Raw genomic sequence first — 21,917 nt, forward strand, 5'->3', positions numbered from 1 at the left:
TTGAAAAATATTTTTATGAATATTGAATATATTCATACATAGACAAGCCATACAATTTTTGGCAAACTCAGCATCTTTTTTTTCTAATTTTAATTTTGTTTTATTAAGGTATCATTGATATACAGTCTTATGAAGGTTTCACATGAGCAACATTGTGGTTACAACATTCACCCATATTATCAAGTTCCCCACACACACCCATTGCAGTCACTGTCCATCAGCTTAGTAAGATGCTATAGTCACTAGTCTTCTCCATACTGTACTGCCTTCGCTGTGACCCCCCCTACATTATGTGTGCTAATCATAATGCCCCTTAATCCACTTCTCCCTCCCTCCCAACTCTCTTTCCCTTTGGTAACCACTAGTCCCTCCTTGGAATCTAAGTCTGCTGGTGTTTTGTTCCTTCAGTTTTCCTTTGTTGTTATACTGCAAAAATGAGGGAAATCATTTGGTACTTGTCTTTCTCCACCTGGTTTATTTCAGTGAGCGTAATACCCTGTAGCTCTCCATCCAGGTCATTGCAAATGGTAGGATCTATTTTATTTTTATGGCTGAATAATATTCCATTATGCATATGTACCACCTCTTCATTATCCATTCATCTACTGATGGACACTTACGTTACTTCCATTATCCTGGCTGTTGTAAATAGTGCTGTGATAAACATAGGGGTGCATACGTCTTTTTGAATCTGTGATCCTGTTCTCTTAGGGTAAATGTCTAGGAGTGGAATTCCTGGGACAAATGGTATTTCCATTTTTGGTTTTTTGAGGAACCTCCATATTATGTTCCACAACAGGTTGAACTAGTTTACATTCCCACCAGCAGTGTAGGAGAGTTCCTCTTTCTCTGCATCCTTGCCAGCATTTACTGTTCCTAGTTTTTTCAATGTTGGCCATGCTACTGGTGTGAGGTGATATCTCATTGTGGTTTTAATTTGCATTTCCCTGATAATTAGCGATGTGGAGCATCTTTTCATGTGCCTGTTGGCCATCTGAATTTCTTCTTTGGAGAAGTGTCTGTTCAGATCCTTTGCCCATTTTTAAATCTGGCTATTTGTGTTTTGGGTGTTGAGGCATGTGAGTTCTTTATATATTTTGGATGTTAACCCCTTATCTGTTATGTCATTTATGAATATTTTCTCCCATACTGTAGGATGCCTTTTTCTTTTACTGATGGTATCTTTGCTGTACAGAAGCTTTTAGTTTGATATAGTCCCATTTGTTCATTTTTGCTTTTGTTTCCCTTGCCCATGGAGATGTGTTCAGGAAAATGTTGCTCATGTTTATATTCAAGAGATTTTTGCTTATGTTTTCTTCTAAGAGTTTTATGGTTTCATACTTACATTCAGGTCTTTAATCCATTTTGAGATAACTTTTGTGTGTGGAGTTAAGGCAATAATCTAGTATTCTCTTGCATGTAGCTGTCCACTTTTGCCAACGTCATTTGTTGAAGAGACTGTCATTTCCCCATTGTATATCCATGGCTTCTTTATCGTATATTAATTGGCCATATATGTTTGGGTATTTGGTCTCTCTATTCTGTCCCATTGATCTATGGGTCTGTTCTTGTGCTAGGACCAAATTGTTTTGAGTACTGTGGCTTTTTAGTAGAACTTGTAGTTGAGGAGTGTAATCCCCCAGCTTTAGTCTTCCTTCTCAGGATTGCTTTGGCTATTTGGGGCCTTTTGTAGTTCCATATGAATTTGGGAACTATTTGTTTTAGTTTGTTGAAGAATGTTGTTGGTATTTTGAAAGGGATTGCATTGAATCTATAGATTGCTTCAGATAGGATGGTCATTTTGACTATTAATTCTTACTATCCATGAGCATGGGATGTATTTCCATTTATTAGTGTCTTATTTAATTTCTCTCATGAATGTCTTGTAGTTTTAAGGGTATAGGTCTTTTACCTCCTTGGTTAGGTTTATTCCTAGATATTCTATTCTTTTTGATGCAGTTGTAAATGGAATTGTTTTCCTGATTCCTCCTCCTGCTAGTTCATTGTTAGCATATGGGAATGCAACAGATTTCTGTGTATTAACTTTGTATCCTGCAACTTTGCTGAATTCAGTTAGTAGTTCTAGTAGGTTAGGGGTGGATTCTTTAGGTTATTTTGTGTACAATATCATGTCATTTACAAACAGTGACAGTTTAACTTCTTCCTTACCAATCTGGATGCCTTTTTGTTTCTTTGTGTTGTCTGAGTGCCGTGGCTAGGACCTCCAGTAATGTTGAATAAAAGTGGGGCGAGTGGGCATCCTTGTCTTGTTCCCAATCTTTGAGGAAAAGTTTTCAGCTTCTTGCTATTAAGTATGATGTTGGCTGTGGGTTTGTCCTATATGGCCTTTATTATGTTGAGGTACTTACCCTCTATACCTATTTTGCTGAGAGTTTTTATCATGAATGGATGTTGAATTTTTTGAAATGCTTTTTCAGCGTCTATTGAGATGATCATGTGATTTTTGTCCTTTTTGTTGATGTGGCTGATAGGTCGATTGATTTTTCAAACATTGTACCATCCTTGCATCCCTGGAATAAACCCCACTTGATCATGATGGATGATCTTTCTGATGTATTTTTGAATTCAGTTTGCTAATATTTTGTTGAGTATTTTTGTATCTATGTTCATCAGGGACATTAGTCTATAATTTAGTTTTTTTGTGGTGTCTGCCTGATTTTGATATTAAAGTGATGCTGGCCTCATAGAATGCAAACTCTGCCTTTTTAAAAATGTCAGTGGGAAGACAAAATGTAAAGTTAACCAAAACTATAAAAATCTTTAAAAAGCCATTAAAATCATCTTATATAATATAAACAGCCGTAAGAACATTTCTGTAAACATAAATGATTAAAAATTTTATGAAATTTTAGTAAGTTGGCTTGTGATAGATTGCTAGAGTACTCATTCCATCCAGCTTTTAATCAGCCTATGTAGATAAATGTCACTCATTCTAACTTCAAATTCTTGGGAAACAGAGAATGCAATTGGTTTAACTTAGTTCTGATATCCATTACTGATTTATTCTTATATGGCTGGGCCACATGGTATAGTAGGCTAACTTAGGACAGTGGGTTTTGAATGAGTACCTTCAGAATAGTGGATAAGTGGGGACAGTGACTGATATGTCTTCTATCCTGCCAAAGTATGAATTTTATAAATGGTAGAAACAGGATTCTAAACTTGGTTATTTATCTAAATGTCATTGTTTTAACCATTTTGCTCTATTGTTTGTTTGAAAATATATCATCACATAAGGTACATTTAATTGAATCAACTACTTTGAGCATACTATTGTGAGAAGCATGGGAAAGTTTCTGAAATAAATTACAGTATATAGTTTTTAAGTCAGTACTTGTGAAATATCAATGAGTTTAGAAAATTATACTTACCACTTCAAATGTTACATGTAATTAGGAAATTGATCTTATTTACCAATATGAAATCATATTTTCTTTCTTTCCCAAATAGGCCAAAAATAAGTTTAATGCCAAGGAAGCCAAACAAGCAGAACTAGACTATTATAGACTTACTGAAGCACTTGTGGCTGAAAAGGAGAAAGAATTTCAGGATTATGCCAGAGAAGTAATTCGACTTGAGTCTGAATCAACAAATAAATATATTTATCCTCTTATAAAAGCTGTACAGGAAGGACCTGGAGGTGGCCATGGACCAGTTTTTGTGGACAGAGGTGGATTAAGACCCAGCTATCAGGCAAATGATACCACTGGAGTCCAGCTCCCTTTTTTTAACTCTCAGCAATTGAAGTATAGTAATTTTCAAAAGTCTAAGGAAAGGCTAGGTTTCACATGGTAGAAAAGAGTTTATTTTTAAGACTGAGAAGACCAGTAATATGAGCTACAAATCTAAGTGAATTATATGCTTATAATTTCCATTATTAAAGCTGCTCTTCATCTAAGTACAATTATGTCTGATTTGATTCTTCACCCAAGCTTAATTCAGATTCCATTTTTTTGAGAAAATATATACACAACATAAAATGTATAACTTTAGCCATTTAGAAATATATATTGTGGCATTAAGTATATTCATAATGCTGTGCAACCGTTACTACTATCTAGTTTCAGAAATTTTTCATTGCTCCAAATGGAAACCCTGCACCTGTTATTAAGCAGTCAGTTCCCACTCCCCTTCTCCATAGCACCTGGCTACCACTAATCTGCTTTGTCTCTATGGATTTGCCTATTTGGTTATTTCATATAAATGGAATCATAGTATGGCCTTCTGTATCTGGACTGTTTCTTTTAGCGTATTTTCAAGGTTCATCCATGTTACACCATTATCAGTTCCATTTAATACCTAAATATTCCACTGGAAGTATTTTTTTTCTCATCAACAGAAATATACTTATTGTTTAATCCTTTAGTTTCAAATAACAATACTATTATTACTAGCAATATGACTACTAAATGCAGTTGATGACTTCCTTGTGGTTTATTCTATAGTGTATCTCACTAAACATATGCAAATTACCATGTTTTAAAGCCACTTGAAAGAATTCTTCTACATGTAGTTATACCACCAACTCCTGAATTGTCATCTTGCAAAATGGAAACTCTTATGCTCATTAAACAACTCTCCATTTTCCCCTTCCCTCAGCTTCTGGGTCCTATGATTCTACTTTCTATGAGTTTGACAACACAAGATACCTCATTATGTGGAATCATACAGTCTTTATCTTTCTGTGACTGGCTTATTCTACTTAAGATAATGTCCTCAAGGTTCTTCTAATGTTTTCACGTGTCAGAATTCCCTTCCTTTTTCAAGGCTGAAAAATATTACACCACTTGTATATACATTTTCTGTATCCTTTCCTTCAGTGGACTCTTGGATTACTTCCACCTCTTGGCCACTGTTTAATGTTTTTACATGGGTGTTCAAATATTTCCTTTTTGATACTTTCAATTCTTTTGGAGATATACTCAGAAGTGAAATTGCTGGGTCATATCACAATCTAATTTTTTTAATTTGAGGAACCATCATACTGTTTTCAGTGAGTGGCACCATTTTATATTCCCAACAGTGCACATGGGTGTATGTCCTCACCAACACTTATTTTAATAGCAACCACCTAATGAGTATGAGGTGATACCTCATTGTGGTTTTGATTTGCATTTCAGTCATTTGTATATCATCTTCAGAGAACCGTCTACTCAAGTCCTTTTGGGCAGTTTTTTCCATCAGTTGTTGAGTTACAGTTCTTTATACATTATGGATACTAATCTCTTATCAAACATTACAAATATTTCCTCCCCCACCTGCAAGATTAGCTTGTCTTTTCAGTTGTATCCTTTGCTTATTGTTTATATATTTGTATTTTACTCTTAACACAAAAGAACCTTGCTTTTTTAATATATTCTTGAGATCACAGCATTGCAACATACCAACGTCCTCATTCCTTTTCCAACTGGCATGATGTTCTGTTGCCTGCATGTACCACTTTATTCAACCAGTGGTGTACGAAGATATGGTGGTATCCAATCCTTTATTATAAATTTCTGCAATTAACAGCTTTATACATTTCATATTTTCATGAGTGTATCTTTTAGATTCCTACAAATGGGAATGCTTGGCATAGGTGTAAATTACACAGAACAGCATTCTCTCGGGGATCAAATCTTAGAGAAACAATTCTGTTGTCATGATTCTCTCTGGTTATGATAAAAATTTCCAGCTCCCTTAGCAGTAGTGTACATACAAAAAATATATATTCTGCATATAATTTCAGGACTTCCCAACACCCTCTCATAGGCTACATGCTAGTGACTTTCATCCATACCTGACTGTAATTAAATGAATCTGGTACAAGGGTGGCTACCTATCCTCCTAAAAAGTGGCATAAATGATTCTGTAGGCAAGCCATCATTCTGAACCACTGTTTCATTTATGAATCCCAGGTTAAACAAACCACTCATCTTTAAAGGAACAATGTAGCTGATTAAAAACACTACATACACTGATTCCCAAACTGTGCCAAGGTGTCCTGAAGGACAACTGTGATCTCACAAAGCAGTTCATAGGGTATTTAAAAGCTTTTAAGACATAATTGTATTTGACACCTAAAAGTATAATGGGTTGGAGTAGATCGGTTATAACACATTAGTCATTCCTTTCGATGATGTCTACCTTTATAAACCTGGATTTTCAGCTGTTGCTGGGGTAATACACTAAGTACTGCACAAAAGTCAATGTACTACAGAAAAGATGGTGATGGTGTCCAAACTGATTCCAAGGCTGAAGGTGTACAATGACTAAGTTGCACATATCCCATCAGTAGTTAATTCTGGTTTAGAGTCAGAGTATTTTAATTTTGCACATGGCTACCAAGTTGTTAGGACATAATTTAGCTATTTGAACTTAACTATTTAATACACCTGTTAGGTATTTCTTTTCACCTAGGGTTGCCACCATATTCAAATTACCAGGATACAAAGGCTCAATGAACTAATATAGTCTGGGAATCTCTAGTATATACCCTTTATAGTCAGTTTTAGGCATGATTACTGGTCCTGGATAAAACTATCTTTAAATTATAAAACAGGTAAGTTTCTACAAAATAGTTAATTACATACATGTATTATAATCAACTTAGCTGAGTGAAGGATAATAAAACTGAAGACATTACTAGTTTTTCTCACATATATAATTTGATTGATTTACTTGCAATTAGGGACTAAAGAATTAATAAGCACATTATAAACAAGACTATTCAGTTTTAAAACTAATCACAAAACAATTCAGTGAGAAGAGGCAAGTGGCAAAGCGCACTCAGAGGAGTGGAAACGCTCTAACCTGCTAATCTGATAAAAGAAACCCACAGTTAAGATTTGTGGCAAAGATATAAACTAGAACCAAGACGCTTTGGGTACTGAAGGGGAGAAAAAGTGTAAAACTTACGAATCAGCACTTAAACATAAAAAAGGAAAATAGTATTAGGTTAGGAAACATGTTTAGGAAAAGAAACCTAGGAAGCAATGAAAATTGATACTAGAAGCATTTTAATTAATACTCAATCTGCAGTCCAAATGAAGCACTTACACTTTACATATTCTCTTGGCTAAATAAAGCATTTAAAAACACTCCAGAATTTGATGGCTTAGTAATATTCACCTGTTAACACATACAAACCAGTGGTTAGAATTTTACCTAACCATATATATTTCAGTGACTAATTTTCAAGTAGGTGTGTTTTCCCTAAATGTTTTTAATTTAAATAAAAACCAAACCAAACAGGAAACCAAAAACTAGTCAATTCGTTTTACAAAGGTCAATTTACATTTATGACTTTACAATGGTGTTATATTAAAACTGACAAGCACAGGATGTAATGTTCCTAATGTGAGATTTTGGAGGAATTATAAAAAGCAAATGTAGCATTCCAGTAGATAGTAACACAAAATCCAAGAGTAACCTTAAAAGTTTGCAAAAGACAAACTGCAATCTGAAGCATTATGATTATAAATATTTACACTAGAACTTATTTCCAAACCTTCTGGAAATAATCACTGCTGGCTAGATTTTTAAAGCTCAGTATCACAGTAAAGTAAAAGTATATTTTAGTTGATTTATCTTCATCATTTGGCTCTTCATAAAAATAAAAGTTGAATAATATAACTCATTTTAAAAATACAAAAACAAACTGTTATAATATAGCTTATTTAATACAATGTTGAGCTATAAAAGTTGATACAGTTTCAGGGCTTAAATTCTGTAAAATGCTTTTTGCAGAAAAGTTACTGACAAGAGAAACAGCATTTTCAAACTAATCATACAATTGTGACAACTTTATTCCTCAATTTCATTAAAAAAATATACATCACAGTGACTTCTGAGCAAGGAAAAGCAGTACATTAACTTCATTTGTTTTTCCCTTCCATAACTTCCAACACCCCCACATACAAACACCTGGTTCATTTATCAATCCTTCAAAATACTACAAGCACACAAAAGAGGAATAAAATATACAGCCACGTATTTTTGGTAACATAGGAATTTGCTTTAAAAAAAAAAGGCAAAAACACAAATCAATCCCACCATTCAGTCCTGTATTTAAAAAGAAAAAAAAACTCCCTTCTCCAATCTTACTGATGGAACTTTACTTTTGTTTCCCATTAATATTCACTTCTCGTGTCACACCACAGGCCAGAGTTGGCCTGAATCCTTTAAAGACAGCTGGGAAACCCACTACAGAGAAGAGTCAGCCAATGCTGCGCTTCCTGAAGTTTATTTTCATTAATTTTTTAAATGAGTATTTATAACAGAACACATCTTTTCATGATAAACAAGTTATAAGCCTATAATCCTTGGAGAGTTTATCCAACTGTAAATGCATGCTAAACTAGAGTAAATATGACCAAAAGGAGACAGAAAAGTTATCTATTTTGTTTCTTTGTAACAATCAACTATATAAATTTAAATTTAAATAGCTTCTGGTGAAGGTAAACAAACACATTCCTATAGAACTATATAAACTATAAAATGTTTAAAGTGGGATGAAAATTGCCAGAGTGAAGCACAATGAACTACTAAGAGCATACCAACTTCCACATACTGACCTGAGAACAAATTAGAATCGTTGTGTAATAGCAATACCCAAAGACCAGCAACCCAATGTGTTCCTGTCCATAGTACTAAGAAATTTGTACTTTTCAGTTTCATACTTTTCACTGGGTACAAGCATTAAAGGCCATTGCAAAGCCAATATGAATATCACCCTTGTGCAAAGACAGATTTATCAAATTCTTTGAAACTTCTATGAGGGATTTCATTAAGGAACTTAGAAACTATAATGCTCTTATAAACTAAAAAGAGCGTAATTAAAAATGTTTTAATGCAACCCAGTAGCTTCTCTACACTGTTCATTAACATTTCTCTCTCTCTAGTGTTAATTTCTCTGGCAGATATTTACCCAGAAAAATAATGTACATAAAATAGCAATCATGAAAAAAAATCTGATATTGCTAATCAAGCAATCAAGTAAACAAGTTTAAATATCTTTAAGAGGATATTAAACTAAAGGTACTCTGAAGTCAACTGAAAACTCTGACAGAACTGTAAGATCAACTTGACAAAAAAGAATTAAATGGCTGACTATCAGGAAAAGTTATGTTCAAAGTAAAAACTAATGGTGGCACAACTATTAAAAACACGATAATGTCAGGAAAGGACCATTTGAGTCATGTGCTATTCATAAGCAAAGGCAGACTTGAGGTTCAGTTAATGCTGTTTAAATTCTGAAAATAAAATCTAGCTGATTGTCATCTCTCAACTCCTTCACTATTATGTTCTACTGTAAAAATAGCTAACAGCTTTTTTAAAAAGGCCTATAAATAAAGCTTGGCATGGAGTTGCTCTTTTTATAACCAAAACAGGTGAATACTACTTACAGAAATTATTTTTTTCCCGTATGGTTACTTGTTAATAATTCTTAGTAGATAAAGCTCTGGGATCAGATAACAGAAATATTTTTACTTAGCATGGGTTTTTATGTTTTTTTTTTTATTAACTGTTTGTTAGAAATCCTTTCTTAAATAGCACCTTTCTTGAAGGTCAAATAGTTTGTAACAAAGATTTTTAAAATGCAGCTTACTGAATTTAAAACAGTAATTAAAAATATGCAACAGATTATACAGCTTGGGCACCCAAGACTCAATTATCCCTCAGGTTGATCTGTGGTCAAAGTCTAAGGGATCAATCAGCCTGGATTATTATAATAAACATCTACTTTTTTTTATCACTAAGAAAAAAAATTTGGAGTCCACTGTGGATGTTTCGAGATAATCCAATCTTATAATCATGACCCTATTCATTATGCAAACAGCTACCACAATGCCAAAAGTTTTCATCAATAATGGGAAGTATTATATTAAGCATTGCTTTGCTCAGTACAAACATCATTGAATAGCTACTAGGTTTACCAAGAAGCTACCTAAGTGTATAGTTGACACCATACTGACAAATATTTAAAGTACAAAACAGTCTACTGGCTACTATTAATTGGAATTCTGAAATTTCTTTTCAAATGAGGCAGGTTTTGTGTTTGCTGTATGTTCAATATTTTATTTAAAAGAGAAATTACAGGGAAAAAAGGCCACACATCACAAAAATAGCAATATACAACACACACAATTCTAAATGGACTTTGGTATTTTAACTCTGCAAGCTATGAAATTTTGTAACTTTTTATTCTACACGGCAATGTTAGACATGCCAAGTTAAAACTGTTAACACAAAGGATACAGAACCACCTGAATAGAAAGAAACCAGAGTCATAAACATGCTATAGCATACTGTGATACATATATAGAAAAGATGTTTTTTTTCCCCTTTCAAACTCACAGCTATGAGAGTTAGAGAAGTCAGTTCAAGTTAAAAAAACAAAAAACAACAATCATGCAGAGATGACACTCAACTCTATATAGGTCAGTGGCCAAAGAGAAATCTTGGAAGTTAATGTGTCAATACTAACGATTTTTAGAATCTAACTTAAAACCTGCACAAGTGGTAAGTTTTAGTAAGAAATGTATTTTTTTCATTTTAAAGAAGGGTAACAATAATAGTAATAAAAAGTGTTCCCCAAAAGCAAAAAGTTTCATCTTTTCAGACCAAAAGCAACACAGAATTGAGAATTACAATCTGATCTTTCAAGGTATAGTTCTTGCTAGATGCTGCTGTCTAACAGCAAGTCAAGCTCAATCAGAACATCAAGTGAAAAGAAAACTATTTTTGAAGGCAGTTTAGACAGGAAAAATATTAATATGAAACAAGCTACAGATGAAACGTAAAGAGTAACATACGAAGTACAATAATTACTAAATGTTATCTATCTTAAAGCACAAATTACTATAAAATCAAAAATGATGACTTAAGATTTCAAGTTATTAGGGTTCTGCTTCGGTGTAATTAAGTTGTTACAGCAAGCCTCTATTATAAATACAATGAGAAAATCTACACAAGATTTCTTCTACCTAGGAGCTGCTAAAGTTACTTTAATTATGAGAAACACAAGCTTTTTTAACAATGTATTCCAACAATCAGTTATGCTTGTGTCCAACTGGCTGATCAAACAAACTAGGGTGTAGAACAGCATGTTTGCTATTGGCTGATTGTTGCAACACAAAAAATGCATGCATGAAGTAGTTAAACACAGCACACAGTATTACACCAAAGTGTTTTTCTCATTTCAAGTTTATTAAAACTTTAGCAGTACAAATTATCCAGGTTGCAGATTATCAAAAGATCAACTCAGTAAAGTCCACATTAAAAAAAAAAAAAGAAAAAGAACATAAAACAACCCAAAAACAATAGAGAGAGGAAAACAACATAAAAGAGATTCATTAGCAAGTCTCTAAAACTTAAAACATGAGAGACCGAGAGAAGCTCATGTGACTCGCTCATCCACTTTTGTCTTCGTCTGTTCCAGGACTTGATTCATGATTGAATTTTTTATTTTTATCATGTATGTGGTCATTTTCTTGACCCTTTGATTTCTGGTTTTCTTTTTCCACTAAGGATCCAGTCTTCTCATCCTCCTTATTTTTCCATGTAGAGAACTTTAATTCATTGTCCTGACTACTTTGTTTTGTTTTTGAGAATGGACTTTGATCTCTATCACCTTTTTTTCCCCTGTTACTAGTTGAGCTACTATGATCACGATTTTTAGAGTACATTCTCTTCTCACCCTCAGAATTTTCTTTTCTGTGTGAACTCTTACTTTCTTGGTTTCTATATTTCTCTTTATTTCTGCTTTGACTTTCTTCTCTTTCTGAGCTCCGCGAATCTCTCCTCCTCCTCCTCCCGTCTTTACTTCTGGATCTTCCTGGGGTGGCTCTTCTCTCTCGGCTTCGTGACCTTCCCCTTCTCCTGTATTCCTGTTCTCTGTATCTATGGTACTCCTTGCTTCTGCTCCGATCTCGGTCATGGCTTCTGGATCGCGCTCTTCTGCCCCTGTCCCTACTTCTGCTCCGTTCCCTTGTTCTGCTGTTATAACTGTGCTTGCCTTTCGCTATATCTCGTTCTCTACTCCTAGACAGTGCATATCTGTCCTTTTCCTTACTTTTATTACGATCATGCTCATTACCTTTTGTGTCTAACTGCTTAGACTTCTCTTTGCTTCTACTCCTTTCCTGATCTTTTCCTTTAGAATCAGACTTTTCTTTTTCTTTAACATTCTCATGATCCCTTTCTTTACTCCTCGACCTCACCCTCCTTTCTTCATGTCTATTATGCTTTGTATCTCTCTCTTTACTCTTTGATTTCTCCTTGCTCTTACTCCTACTTTTGGATTTGGCCCTTTTCTTCACCTTGTTTTTATTATATTTATCATCTTTCTCTGAATTTCTCCTGATGTCTCTCTCTTTGCTGTTAGATTCATGGTCCCTAACTTTCCTTTCCTTTTCACTTTTCCTGTTTGGACTCTCCAACACATGCCTGTGATCAGGTATTTTTTTCTCTTTTACTCTAACTGGGCTTCTTTGATTTTCTTTTATTTCATTTAACTCACTCCTAAAAAACAAGGGGGAAAAAGTATTTTATTAGGAAGAGAATGTGGGCACTATTAGATAAAATGATTCTATTTTTTTTAAGATTTACAGAAACAACTGAAATGGCTATAAATAACTTCATGTAAAATGCTAAAATACTAGAACACACATTTGAAAGGATATAGTTTAAATCTTACTTATCCCCTTTGATCCATCTTTCACCACTTGACACCCTCATTCTTTGAGCTCTCTGCATCTCTTGCCTCCAATGTGGAGGAGTCTCACTACGTCTGAAACGATCCCTTGATCTGGACCTAGAAGGAGTTCGATAGCGCTTAAGAAAACAAAAAGGGAAAAAATTAACAGATAAAAACATAACAATATTATAATAATAGCTGAAGTATATATAGTTCTAGGTTCAAATAAAATTTCTAATATTCCTATGCCCTCTACAATAACTAAAATTTCCAAATTTTCAGGTACAAAATCAATGAGGCAGAAATACTTTAAATAGGCATGCTATAAATTCCAAATAAGTATTAACCACAGAAATTCTAGCCACCCATGTCTTCTTCATGAACTGCCCTGTTTAAGTGAAGTTAGAGCATAACAGGTGTAGGAACCCTTACAAATTGCCAAGTGCCAATCTGCAGTATGTATTCTTAATGTTTCAAGCAAACATTTCCCATACACTCAGAAAAATTGAGTAAATTGAGAGATATTTATTCAACCAATAATTACTCAGCTCTTTGGATGGCAAACCACTCTATAACATAATGAAGAAACATTAGTAAGCTAAGACATATTTGAATTTGCTCTTTTAGAATTTATATTCTACAAGGCTAGGAGAACACACAAATAGTCATATAATCACAGATATTAAACATACATGCCACTACAAACAGAGTGAGTGTAAGAAGAGAAGAAAAAGGTGCTCAGAAAATATACAACAAAGAGATGTGACCTAGCATAGGGAAGAGTATGAATAGTTAAATGATAATTAAAAACTGAGAACTTAAAAATACGTCTGAGGCAATACCTAGGCAAGAGTGAGGAAAAAGAGGTAAAACAGGATGAGGATAGATGGGTGAGGGGAGCATATGAAGCATAAGAAATACTATGTTTTAAGGTCCTAAGACAAGAAGAAACAGAATGTTTCAGAAATGATAAGACAGATCAGTATGGCTAAAGATAAAAACTGCAAGGGAGAGTAGTGCTAAATAATATTCACGAGGTAAGCAAGAACCGTATCTCATGAGGTCTTGTAGGCCATAGTTAACAATTTTGGGTTTATCTTAAGATCAACTGCAAAGGAGTGACATAATCAGATTTTCATTTTTAAAAGACCATTCTGGATACTGTCTGGAGAAAGGATTAGATCAGTGATTCTCAACGTGTGGCCTAGGGATCCCAAGACTCAGAATCCATGAGGTCAGAACTGTTTTCATAGTATCGTGTTATTTCCCTTTCTCACTTTCATTCTCTCATTATTGTAGAGTTTTTCAAAGACAGCATGTTTTGATGTCTTTGCTTTCCTAGCTAATGGAATATATGCCCATGTATTCTTATGCTTTAAATATTTCTTGGTTTTAATTTCTAAAAGAATAAATATTGATAGCCAAATCAACAAAAGCACCTTTGGATTCTCAATAATTTTTAAGAGTGTAAAGAGGTCCTAAGCCAAAAGAGAACTACCATGAGAACAGTTAAAAAAAATACTTAACAGTTCAGAGAATATACAAAGGTGAATTAAGATGTCTGGAGTGAAGCATGAGAAAAACAGATGGATTCCAGAGTATTATTTAGGAGTTTGACTGACAGAATTTGATGATGGTAAGATACATAAGGTAGGAAAGAAACAGCAGAGACAAAATGATTCTTGGGAATCCAGTTTAAGAAACTACATAAGTGACAGTTTCTGTCACTGAGACCAGGAATCTAAAGGAGGCCAGGTCTGAAGAGGAAGTACTTATGTTCAACATCACATACGCTGAGTTTGAGATACCCTCTAGGCAATGAGATGGCTGTGAAATATGGAGACTACACCAGAGGAAAAGGGGATGAAATATAAGAATAGGGTTAATTTTTATTAATTTTTAACAAGAAATACAGTGGACAGGAAGTAAAAGGGGGAAACAAGAAGACCTCAATATCATTTTACACCATGTACAAAATCCATTAATATCCGATGCATATGTTTTTTAGAAGTACCAACACAAATAAATTACTATAAAAAAGAACATATAATTCAATATTCACATCTACTTTAAATTTTAGTTACTTATGTGTTAAACAATAGTTAAGAAACACTCTAAAATTATTTAAGATAAATGCAATACTATTAAGTTTTCTGGGAAAATAATCACTTACCCTTGGTCCTCTTCCTTTGATTTTCCTGCCAGACCTAGTAACTAAAAGTCGCCTCTGGTACGAAGTAGGCTGTGAGTTAGGTGGATTACTATAAGAAAGCAAAGGTCAAATTAAAACACATTATTTTATATAAATGAATCTGGAGAATATAAATAGAGCGTTACTGATCTAAGTAATAAATTTTAAATATTATATATAATCAATGGTTCTCAACCAGGAATGTTAACAATTCCTACTTGGTATCTGGAAAAGTATGGAAGCATTTTTTTCAACTGCCAATGACTAAACGGTGCTACTGATACTTAAGTGCCCAAGAGGCAGGAATGCTAAAATCTTGAAATGTGTGAAGATGAAGAGCTAGTCTGCCCTAACACCAAATGTGTTCTGTTGAGAAACATGGTTATATGATCACTACTAAAATGAAGTTAATCTGATAGTGCTAAGGAAAATCTACACAGAAGAGCTCAGTGTAGGCTGAGAGAACAATTTTAGAACTATCTTATTCCAAAGTACCTTAATATACTACAAGCAGCTGTATTGGTAACAAACTATAGAGAAGTGTAATTAATGAGAATTAAACAAAGATAAGCTGGTCTGAATTATCAAAATGTCTATATCATGGTTTATACCAAAAAGGGAAACTATTTGTTAATTTTCAAATAACAATGAGTTAATATTTAATTAGCACTAACAATATCCATTTAAGTTATTTTTTGAAAGTTCATTGTAAAGATGTTCAGACATTTCCTAATAATTATTTCTTTAGAAACATCCTTTCCTGAGTTAAAATGAACCCAAACTAATTCCTAAAAATTACTCCAAGTTTCAAATTACTACAACTTATTTTTTTTATTTCTACTATAATGTGAAACTACAGAGGTACTGCTCAGAATTTATTTATTTTTATGCTATATTATTGAACATGAATTAGAAAAAGACTTCAATCTTTCTATTTTTGGACATAATTAAAATAATTCATCAAGAACCAACAGACTAGTAATAGTGTGGATTTATATAGAAAAATGTTCAAAGTACTTTAACATTATAACAATTTTCATTACAATATTCTAAATCAGGCAAGGAAAACAGCATTTTCTCCCTATTAGGCAAATTGAAAAGTAAAGGTTCTTACTTGCTTAAAAGTTTAATGTATATAATAACAGTAAAATACTTATCTTGTTTTAAAAGAAACTGGTTTGTAATGCTACAATTTATCTTCTTGACACTTGCAGTTTTTAAAGTAACTTTTACTCAAAGTCTGTTTGAATTAAGTCAGGTTATCTTCTTCGCTACATAGTTAGTAAAAAAGAGCTTTGCTAACGTTAGCCTGTAAAAAAACATTTCAATCTTGGGACGAGGTCACCATTTAAATCTTGTCTAAAGAAAAGACTTAAAAAAAAAAGCTCTTTGGTAAAGAGTGTAGGGTACTCTACAAGATATACACATTCACATACCACTCTCTCTCTCTCTCTCTCTCTCTGTTTTTTCTTTCTTTTTCATCAGCTTTAGGAGGACTTTTTCTCATTAGGAATCTATTTTCAGGTATAGGAGGGATCTCTTCTGGACGGACAGTAGACTGGGGTTGTGCTTCAAGATTTTCAGCCTCACTTTCACTAGATGCGCTTAACAGAGACACACAAAACAAGTTCCATTTGGTCATTATACACCTACCCCAAATTCCCAACAGCTGGTATTTCCTTCCTTTGTAAGATATCACATTATATACACACCATCCTGTTCCCGCTACCCATGATGCAATTACATGTGGAAATCTTCCTTCATTCCCCTGACAAACCATCTAACTAACCAAAAATGAAAATCAAAGGTTTCTGTTATCACATTCTCAAAAACCATTTTCCAATAAAATGGATCAAAATGAAACTCTAAGGGCAATGTCCTCTGATACATGTAAACTACTTTAGCATGTAGATAAAGCAATTAGCTAATATTAGAAGCAATAGGCAGAAAAAGCAAGTTTTAGTACAAACACAGATTATTTCAAACAAAATGATGAAGACAGTAAATACGCTGAAATCTGCTTTCCATCCTTTTGCTATCATATGAGGCAAAGGAAATAAAGGACAAAAAAGCAAGAGACTGCTATAGAGAACAAGATAAATGATGGCCAGTTCCCTGTAATTTTCACTAATGCTATGTTCCACCCATAAAATACAAAGTCATAAAACCAAAAGCATCATTTCATTTGAGTTTACACAAAATGAATGATTTTGCTGAAAACGAAATGTGTACCCAAATTTAATCTAAAGACTGCAGAATATCAAAATGGTCTTATACTTCATGCTTTGAAAGATTTCTATTTTGATGTTCCCATATTATTGATCCAGAATCCCAGTAGATTTGTTTATAAATAGAAGGGAACTGGAGTATACAGCTAGTATTGTAAAAATAAAATTGAGACCTTTTCTTGTTTTTCTTTCGCTTCTTCTTTTCTTTCTTGTGTTTTCGGGAATTTTTCCTATGTTTCTTTTTTCTTTTTTTTGATTTCTCTTCAGAAGCACTATCAGAATCAGAAGAATCAGAAGAGGACTGAGAATCACTGGAGCTATCTGAGTCACTGGATGATGAGGAAGATGATGATTTATGCCTTTTCTTCTCTTCCTTCTTAGCTTCAATAAAAAACAAAAAAGTTTTGTTCAACACCTTTTAGACAAACTTTCAAAGTGGATATTTAGATTTTCTGCAGTTCTTGTAAGCCCAGTATTTGACACTTAGCTCATCCAGCTATTTGAACTGAGGCATACAGGAAAGGAGTCAAGAGTCAGGATTAAAATCAAAATCTCTGTGTTCATGGGACACAGCTATATCTATTAAGTAAAAAATTTTTGGAAAAGTGGTAAGTCTAAAACACTTAGTTTTAAAAAAGCACAAAAGTAACACTTAAGAGTCCCACATTTTAATCTTGTATTTTTTTACTTTTTTCTCTTATTACCAAATTGAAGATATAACTGCAGAAGAAAAAAGCAGAAAAATACTTTGCATGAATCTGGAAAGATAAACAATTCCATTGCCTGGGCTTATATTTCAATACCTTAGCATTCCTCCAACAAATTTAGCTTTAGTTGAAGAGCAAATTTACAACTAAAAGGGTCAAATGCAGGCCTCCTGGAGATGTGCTATGAAGGCTCAAAAGATTAACAAACTGTGGAATTCATTGCAGGGATGCAAGGATGGTACAACATTTGAAAATCCTTCAACATCATCTACTACATCAACAAAAAGAAGAACAAAAACCACATGATCATTCCATAGATGCTGAAAAAGCATTCGACAAAATTCAACATCCGTTCATGATAAAAACTCTCAACAAAATGGGTATAAAGGGCAAGTACCTCAACATAATAAAGGCCATATATGACAAACCCACGGCCAACATCAATTATACTTAACAGGGAGGAACTGAAAGCCTTTCGTTCAAGATTGGGAAGAAGATAAGGATGCCCACTCTCCCCACGTTTATTCAACATAGTGCTGGAGGTCCTAGCCATGGCAATCAGACAACACAAGGAGATAAAAGGCACTAGATTGGCTAGGAAGAAGTTAAACTGCCCTGTTTGAAGATGACATGATACTGTTCATAAAAAATCCTAAAGAATCCACTCTAAAACTACTAGATCTAATACCTGAAGTCAGCAAAGTTGCGGGATACAAAATTAGTACACAGAAATCTGTTGCATTCCTATACACTAATGATGAACTAGCAGAGAGAGAAATCAGAAAAACAATTCCATTCACAATTACATCAAGAAGAATAAAATACCTAGGAATAAACCTAACCAAGGAAGCGAAAGACCTATACTCTGAAAACTACAAGACACTCATGAGAGAAATTAAAGAAGATACCAATAAATGGAAACACATCCTGTGCTCATGGATAGGAAGAATATTATCAAAATGGCCATCCAGCCTAAAGCAATCTACACATTCAATGCAATCCCTATCAAAATACCAATGGCATTCTTCAACTAACTAGAGCAAATAATTCTAAAGTTCATATGCAACCACAAAAGACCCTGAATAGTTGAAGCAATTCTGGGAAGGAAGAATAAAGTGGGGGGAACTACAATCCCCAACTTCAAGCTCTACTACAAAGCTACAATAATCAAGACAATTTGGTCCTGGCACAAGAACAGACCCATAGACTAATGGAACAGACTAGAGAGCCCAGATATAAACCCAGAGATACATGGTCAATTAATATACAATAAAGGAGCCATGGATTTACAATGGGAAACAACAGCCTCTTCAATAACTGGTGTTGGTAAAACTGAACAGCTACATGTAAGAGAATGAAACTGGAATATTGTCTAACTCTGTAGACAAAAGTAAGCTCAAAATGGATCAATAACCTGAATGTAAGTCATTAAACAATAAAACTCTTAGAAGAAAACACAGGCAAAAATCTCTTGAATAAAAATGGAAGCAACTTTTTCCTGAATGCATCTCCTTGGGCAACGGAAACAAAAGCAAAAGTGAACAAATGGGACGGCATCAAGCTAAAAAGCTTCTGTACAGCAAAGGACACCATCAGTAGAACAAAAAGGCATCCTATAGTATGTAAGAATATATTTGTAAATGACATATCCAGCAGGGGGTTAACATTCAAAATACAGAACTCACACACCTCAACACCCAAAAGGCAGATAACCTTATTAAAAAATGGGCGGAGGATCTGAACAGACACTTCTCCAAAGAAGAAATTCAGGAGGGGGCGGAAGATGGCGGCGTGAGGAGAGCAGTGGAAATCTCCTCCCAAAACAACATATATCTATGAAAATATAACAAACACAACCCTTCCTAGAATAAAGACCAGAGGACACAGGACAATATCCAGACCACATCCGCACCTGAGAGAACCCAGCGCCTCGCGAAGGGGGTAAGATACAAGCCCCGGCCCGGCGGGAGCCGAGCGCCCCTCCCCCCGGCTCCCGGCGGGAGAAGAGTAGGCAGAGCGGGAGGGAGACGGAGCACAGGGCTGCCGAACACCCAGCCCCAGCCATCCGGGCCAGAGTGCAGGGCCCTCGATTCTAGGAAAACAGGGCAGCAAGAACAGTGAGCGGGCACTGGAGGCCAGGTGCCGGAGGACATAAGAAAAGCGCGCGACCATTTTTTTTTTTTTTTTTGCTTTTTTGCTGTTTTGTTTTGGCGATTGCTTTTTGGAAGTCTTAAAGGGATAGGGAGCCCAATACTAGGGAAACAGGGTAGCAAGACCGGTGAGCAGAGGCCTGAGGCTGGCGCCGGAGAATAAAGAAAAACGAGCGGCCACTTTTTTTTTTTTTGATTTAAATTTTTTTTCTTTTTTTTTTGTGGTCGTTGTTTTGTTTTGGCGAGTGCTTTTTGGAAGTCTTAAAGGGGCAGGGTGGAACACTTTATCCAGAGGTAGGGAATCCGGGGATCTCTGGGCACCCTAACCCCTGGGCTTCAGGGAGCAGGGAGGCCCCTTACGGAGATAAATAGCCTCCCTGCCGTTCCTGCTCCAACGCGACTCCACCACTTTGGAGTAGCTGCCCGAGTCAGGCCACGCCCACAGCAACAGCGGAGATTAACTCCATAGCAGCCGGGCAGGAAGCAGAAACCCTGTCTGCGCGCAGCTGCGCAGCACAAGCCACTAGAGGGCGCTGTTCTCCCAGGAGAGGAGGGCCACAAACCAACAAGAAAGGAAGTCTTCCCAGCCGTCACTCGTCCCAGTTCTGCAAACTATTCCTATCACCATGAAAAGGCAAAGCTACAGGCAGACAAAGATCACAGAGACAACACCAGAGAATGAGACGGACCTAACCAGTCTTCCTGACAAAGAATTCAAAATAAGAATCATAAACATGCTGACAGAGATGCAGAGAAATAAGCAAGAGAAATGGGATGAAGTCCAGAGGGAGATCACAGATGCCAGAAAGGAGATCGCAGAAATGAAACAAACTCTGGAAGGGTTTATAAGCAGAATGGATAGAATGCAAGAGGCCATTGATGGATTTGAAATCAGAGAACAGGAACGCATAGAAGCTGACATAGAGAGAGACAAAAGGATCTCCAGGAATGAAACAATATTAAGAGAACTGTGTGACCAATCCAAAAGGAACAATATCCGTATTATAGGGGTCCCAGAAGGAGAAAAGAGAGAGGAAAAGAGATGGAAAGTATCTTAGAAGAAATAATTGCTGAAAACTTCCCCAAACTGGGGGAGGAAATAATCGAACAGACCACGGAAATACACAGAACCCCCAACAGAAAGGATCCAAGAAGGACAACACCAAGACACATAATAATTAAAATGGCAAAGATCAAGGACAAGGAAAGAGTGTTAAAGGCAGCGAGAGAGAAAAAGGTCACCTATAAAGGGAAACCCATCAGGCTAACATCAGATTTCTCAACAGAAACCCTACAAGCCAGAAGAGAATGGCATGATATATTTAATACAATGAAACAGAAGGGCCTTGAACCAAGGATACTGTATCCAGCACGACTATCATTCAAATATGACGGTGGGATTAAACAATTCCCAGACAAACAAAAGCTAAGGGAATTTGCTTTCCACAAACCACCTCTACAGAACATCTTACAGGGACTGCTCTAGATGGGAGCACTCCTAGAAAGAGCACAGCACAAAACACCCAACATATGAAGAATCGAGGAGGAGGAACAAGAAGGGAGAGAAGAAAGAAAAGAATCTCCAGACAGTGTATATAACAGCTCAATACGCGAGCTAAGTTAGGCAGTAAGGTACTAAAGAGGCTAACCTTGAACCTTTGATAACCACAAATTTAAAGCCTGCAATGGCAATAAGTACATATCTTTCAATAGTCACCCTAAATGTTAATGGGTTGAATGCACCAATCAAAAGACACAGAGTAACAGGATGGATAAAAAAGCAAGACCCATCTATATGCTGCTTACAAGAAACTCACCTCAAACCCAAAGACATGTACAGACTAAAAGTCAAGGGATGGAAAAACATATTTCAAGCAAACAACACTGAGAAGAAAGCAGGGGTTGCAGTACAAATATCAGACAAAACAGACTTCAAAACAA

At 35.2% G+C, this 21,917-nt stretch overlaps 2 protein-coding genes across 10 annotated transcripts in view; one reads left to right on the top strand and one right to left on the bottom strand.

Moving 5' to 3' along the window:
- The window catches only part of CFAP210 (cilia and flagella associated protein 210), an 89,496-nt gene extending 85,577 nt beyond the window's left edge, over positions 1–3,919 (top strand). For all 5 annotated transcript variants that reach the window (XM_036888083.2, XM_057503930.1, XM_036888084.2 and 2 more), the window contains one exon: positions 3,472–3,919. In XM_036888083.2, the coding sequence (XP_036743978.2) occupies positions 3,472–3,816 (345 nt within the window). In that variant the 3' untranslated portion in view covers positions 3,817–3,919. The remainder of the gene's footprint in view (positions 1–3,471) is intronic.
- A 3,739-nt stretch (positions 3,920–7,658) lies between these two features.
- The window catches only part of PPIG (peptidylprolyl isomerase G), a 46,661-nt gene continuing 32,402 nt past the window's right edge, over positions 7,659–21,917 (bottom strand). For all 5 annotated transcript variants that reach the window (XM_036888061.2, XM_057503927.1, XM_036888059.2 and 2 more), the window contains 5 exons: positions 17,293–17,500; positions 16,328–16,495; positions 14,874–14,961; positions 12,701–12,837; positions 7,659–12,525 (listed from right to left, as the gene is read on the bottom strand). In XM_036888061.2, coding sequence (XP_036743956.2) covers positions 11,415–12,525; positions 12,701–12,837; positions 14,874–14,961; positions 16,328–16,495; positions 17,293–17,500 — 1,712 coding nt within the window. In that variant the 3' untranslated portion in view covers positions 7,659–11,414. The remainder of the gene's footprint in view (positions 12,526–12,700; positions 12,838–14,873; positions 14,962–16,327; positions 16,496–17,292; positions 17,501–21,917) is intronic.

The sequence above is a fragment of the Manis pentadactyla genome, chromosome 6, assembly GCF_030020395.1.
Source record: "Manis pentadactyla isolate mManPen7 chromosome 6, mManPen7.hap1, whole genome shotgun sequence".
Classification (NCBI taxonomy): domain Eukaryota; kingdom Metazoa; phylum Chordata; class Mammalia; order Pholidota; family Manidae; genus Manis; species Manis pentadactyla.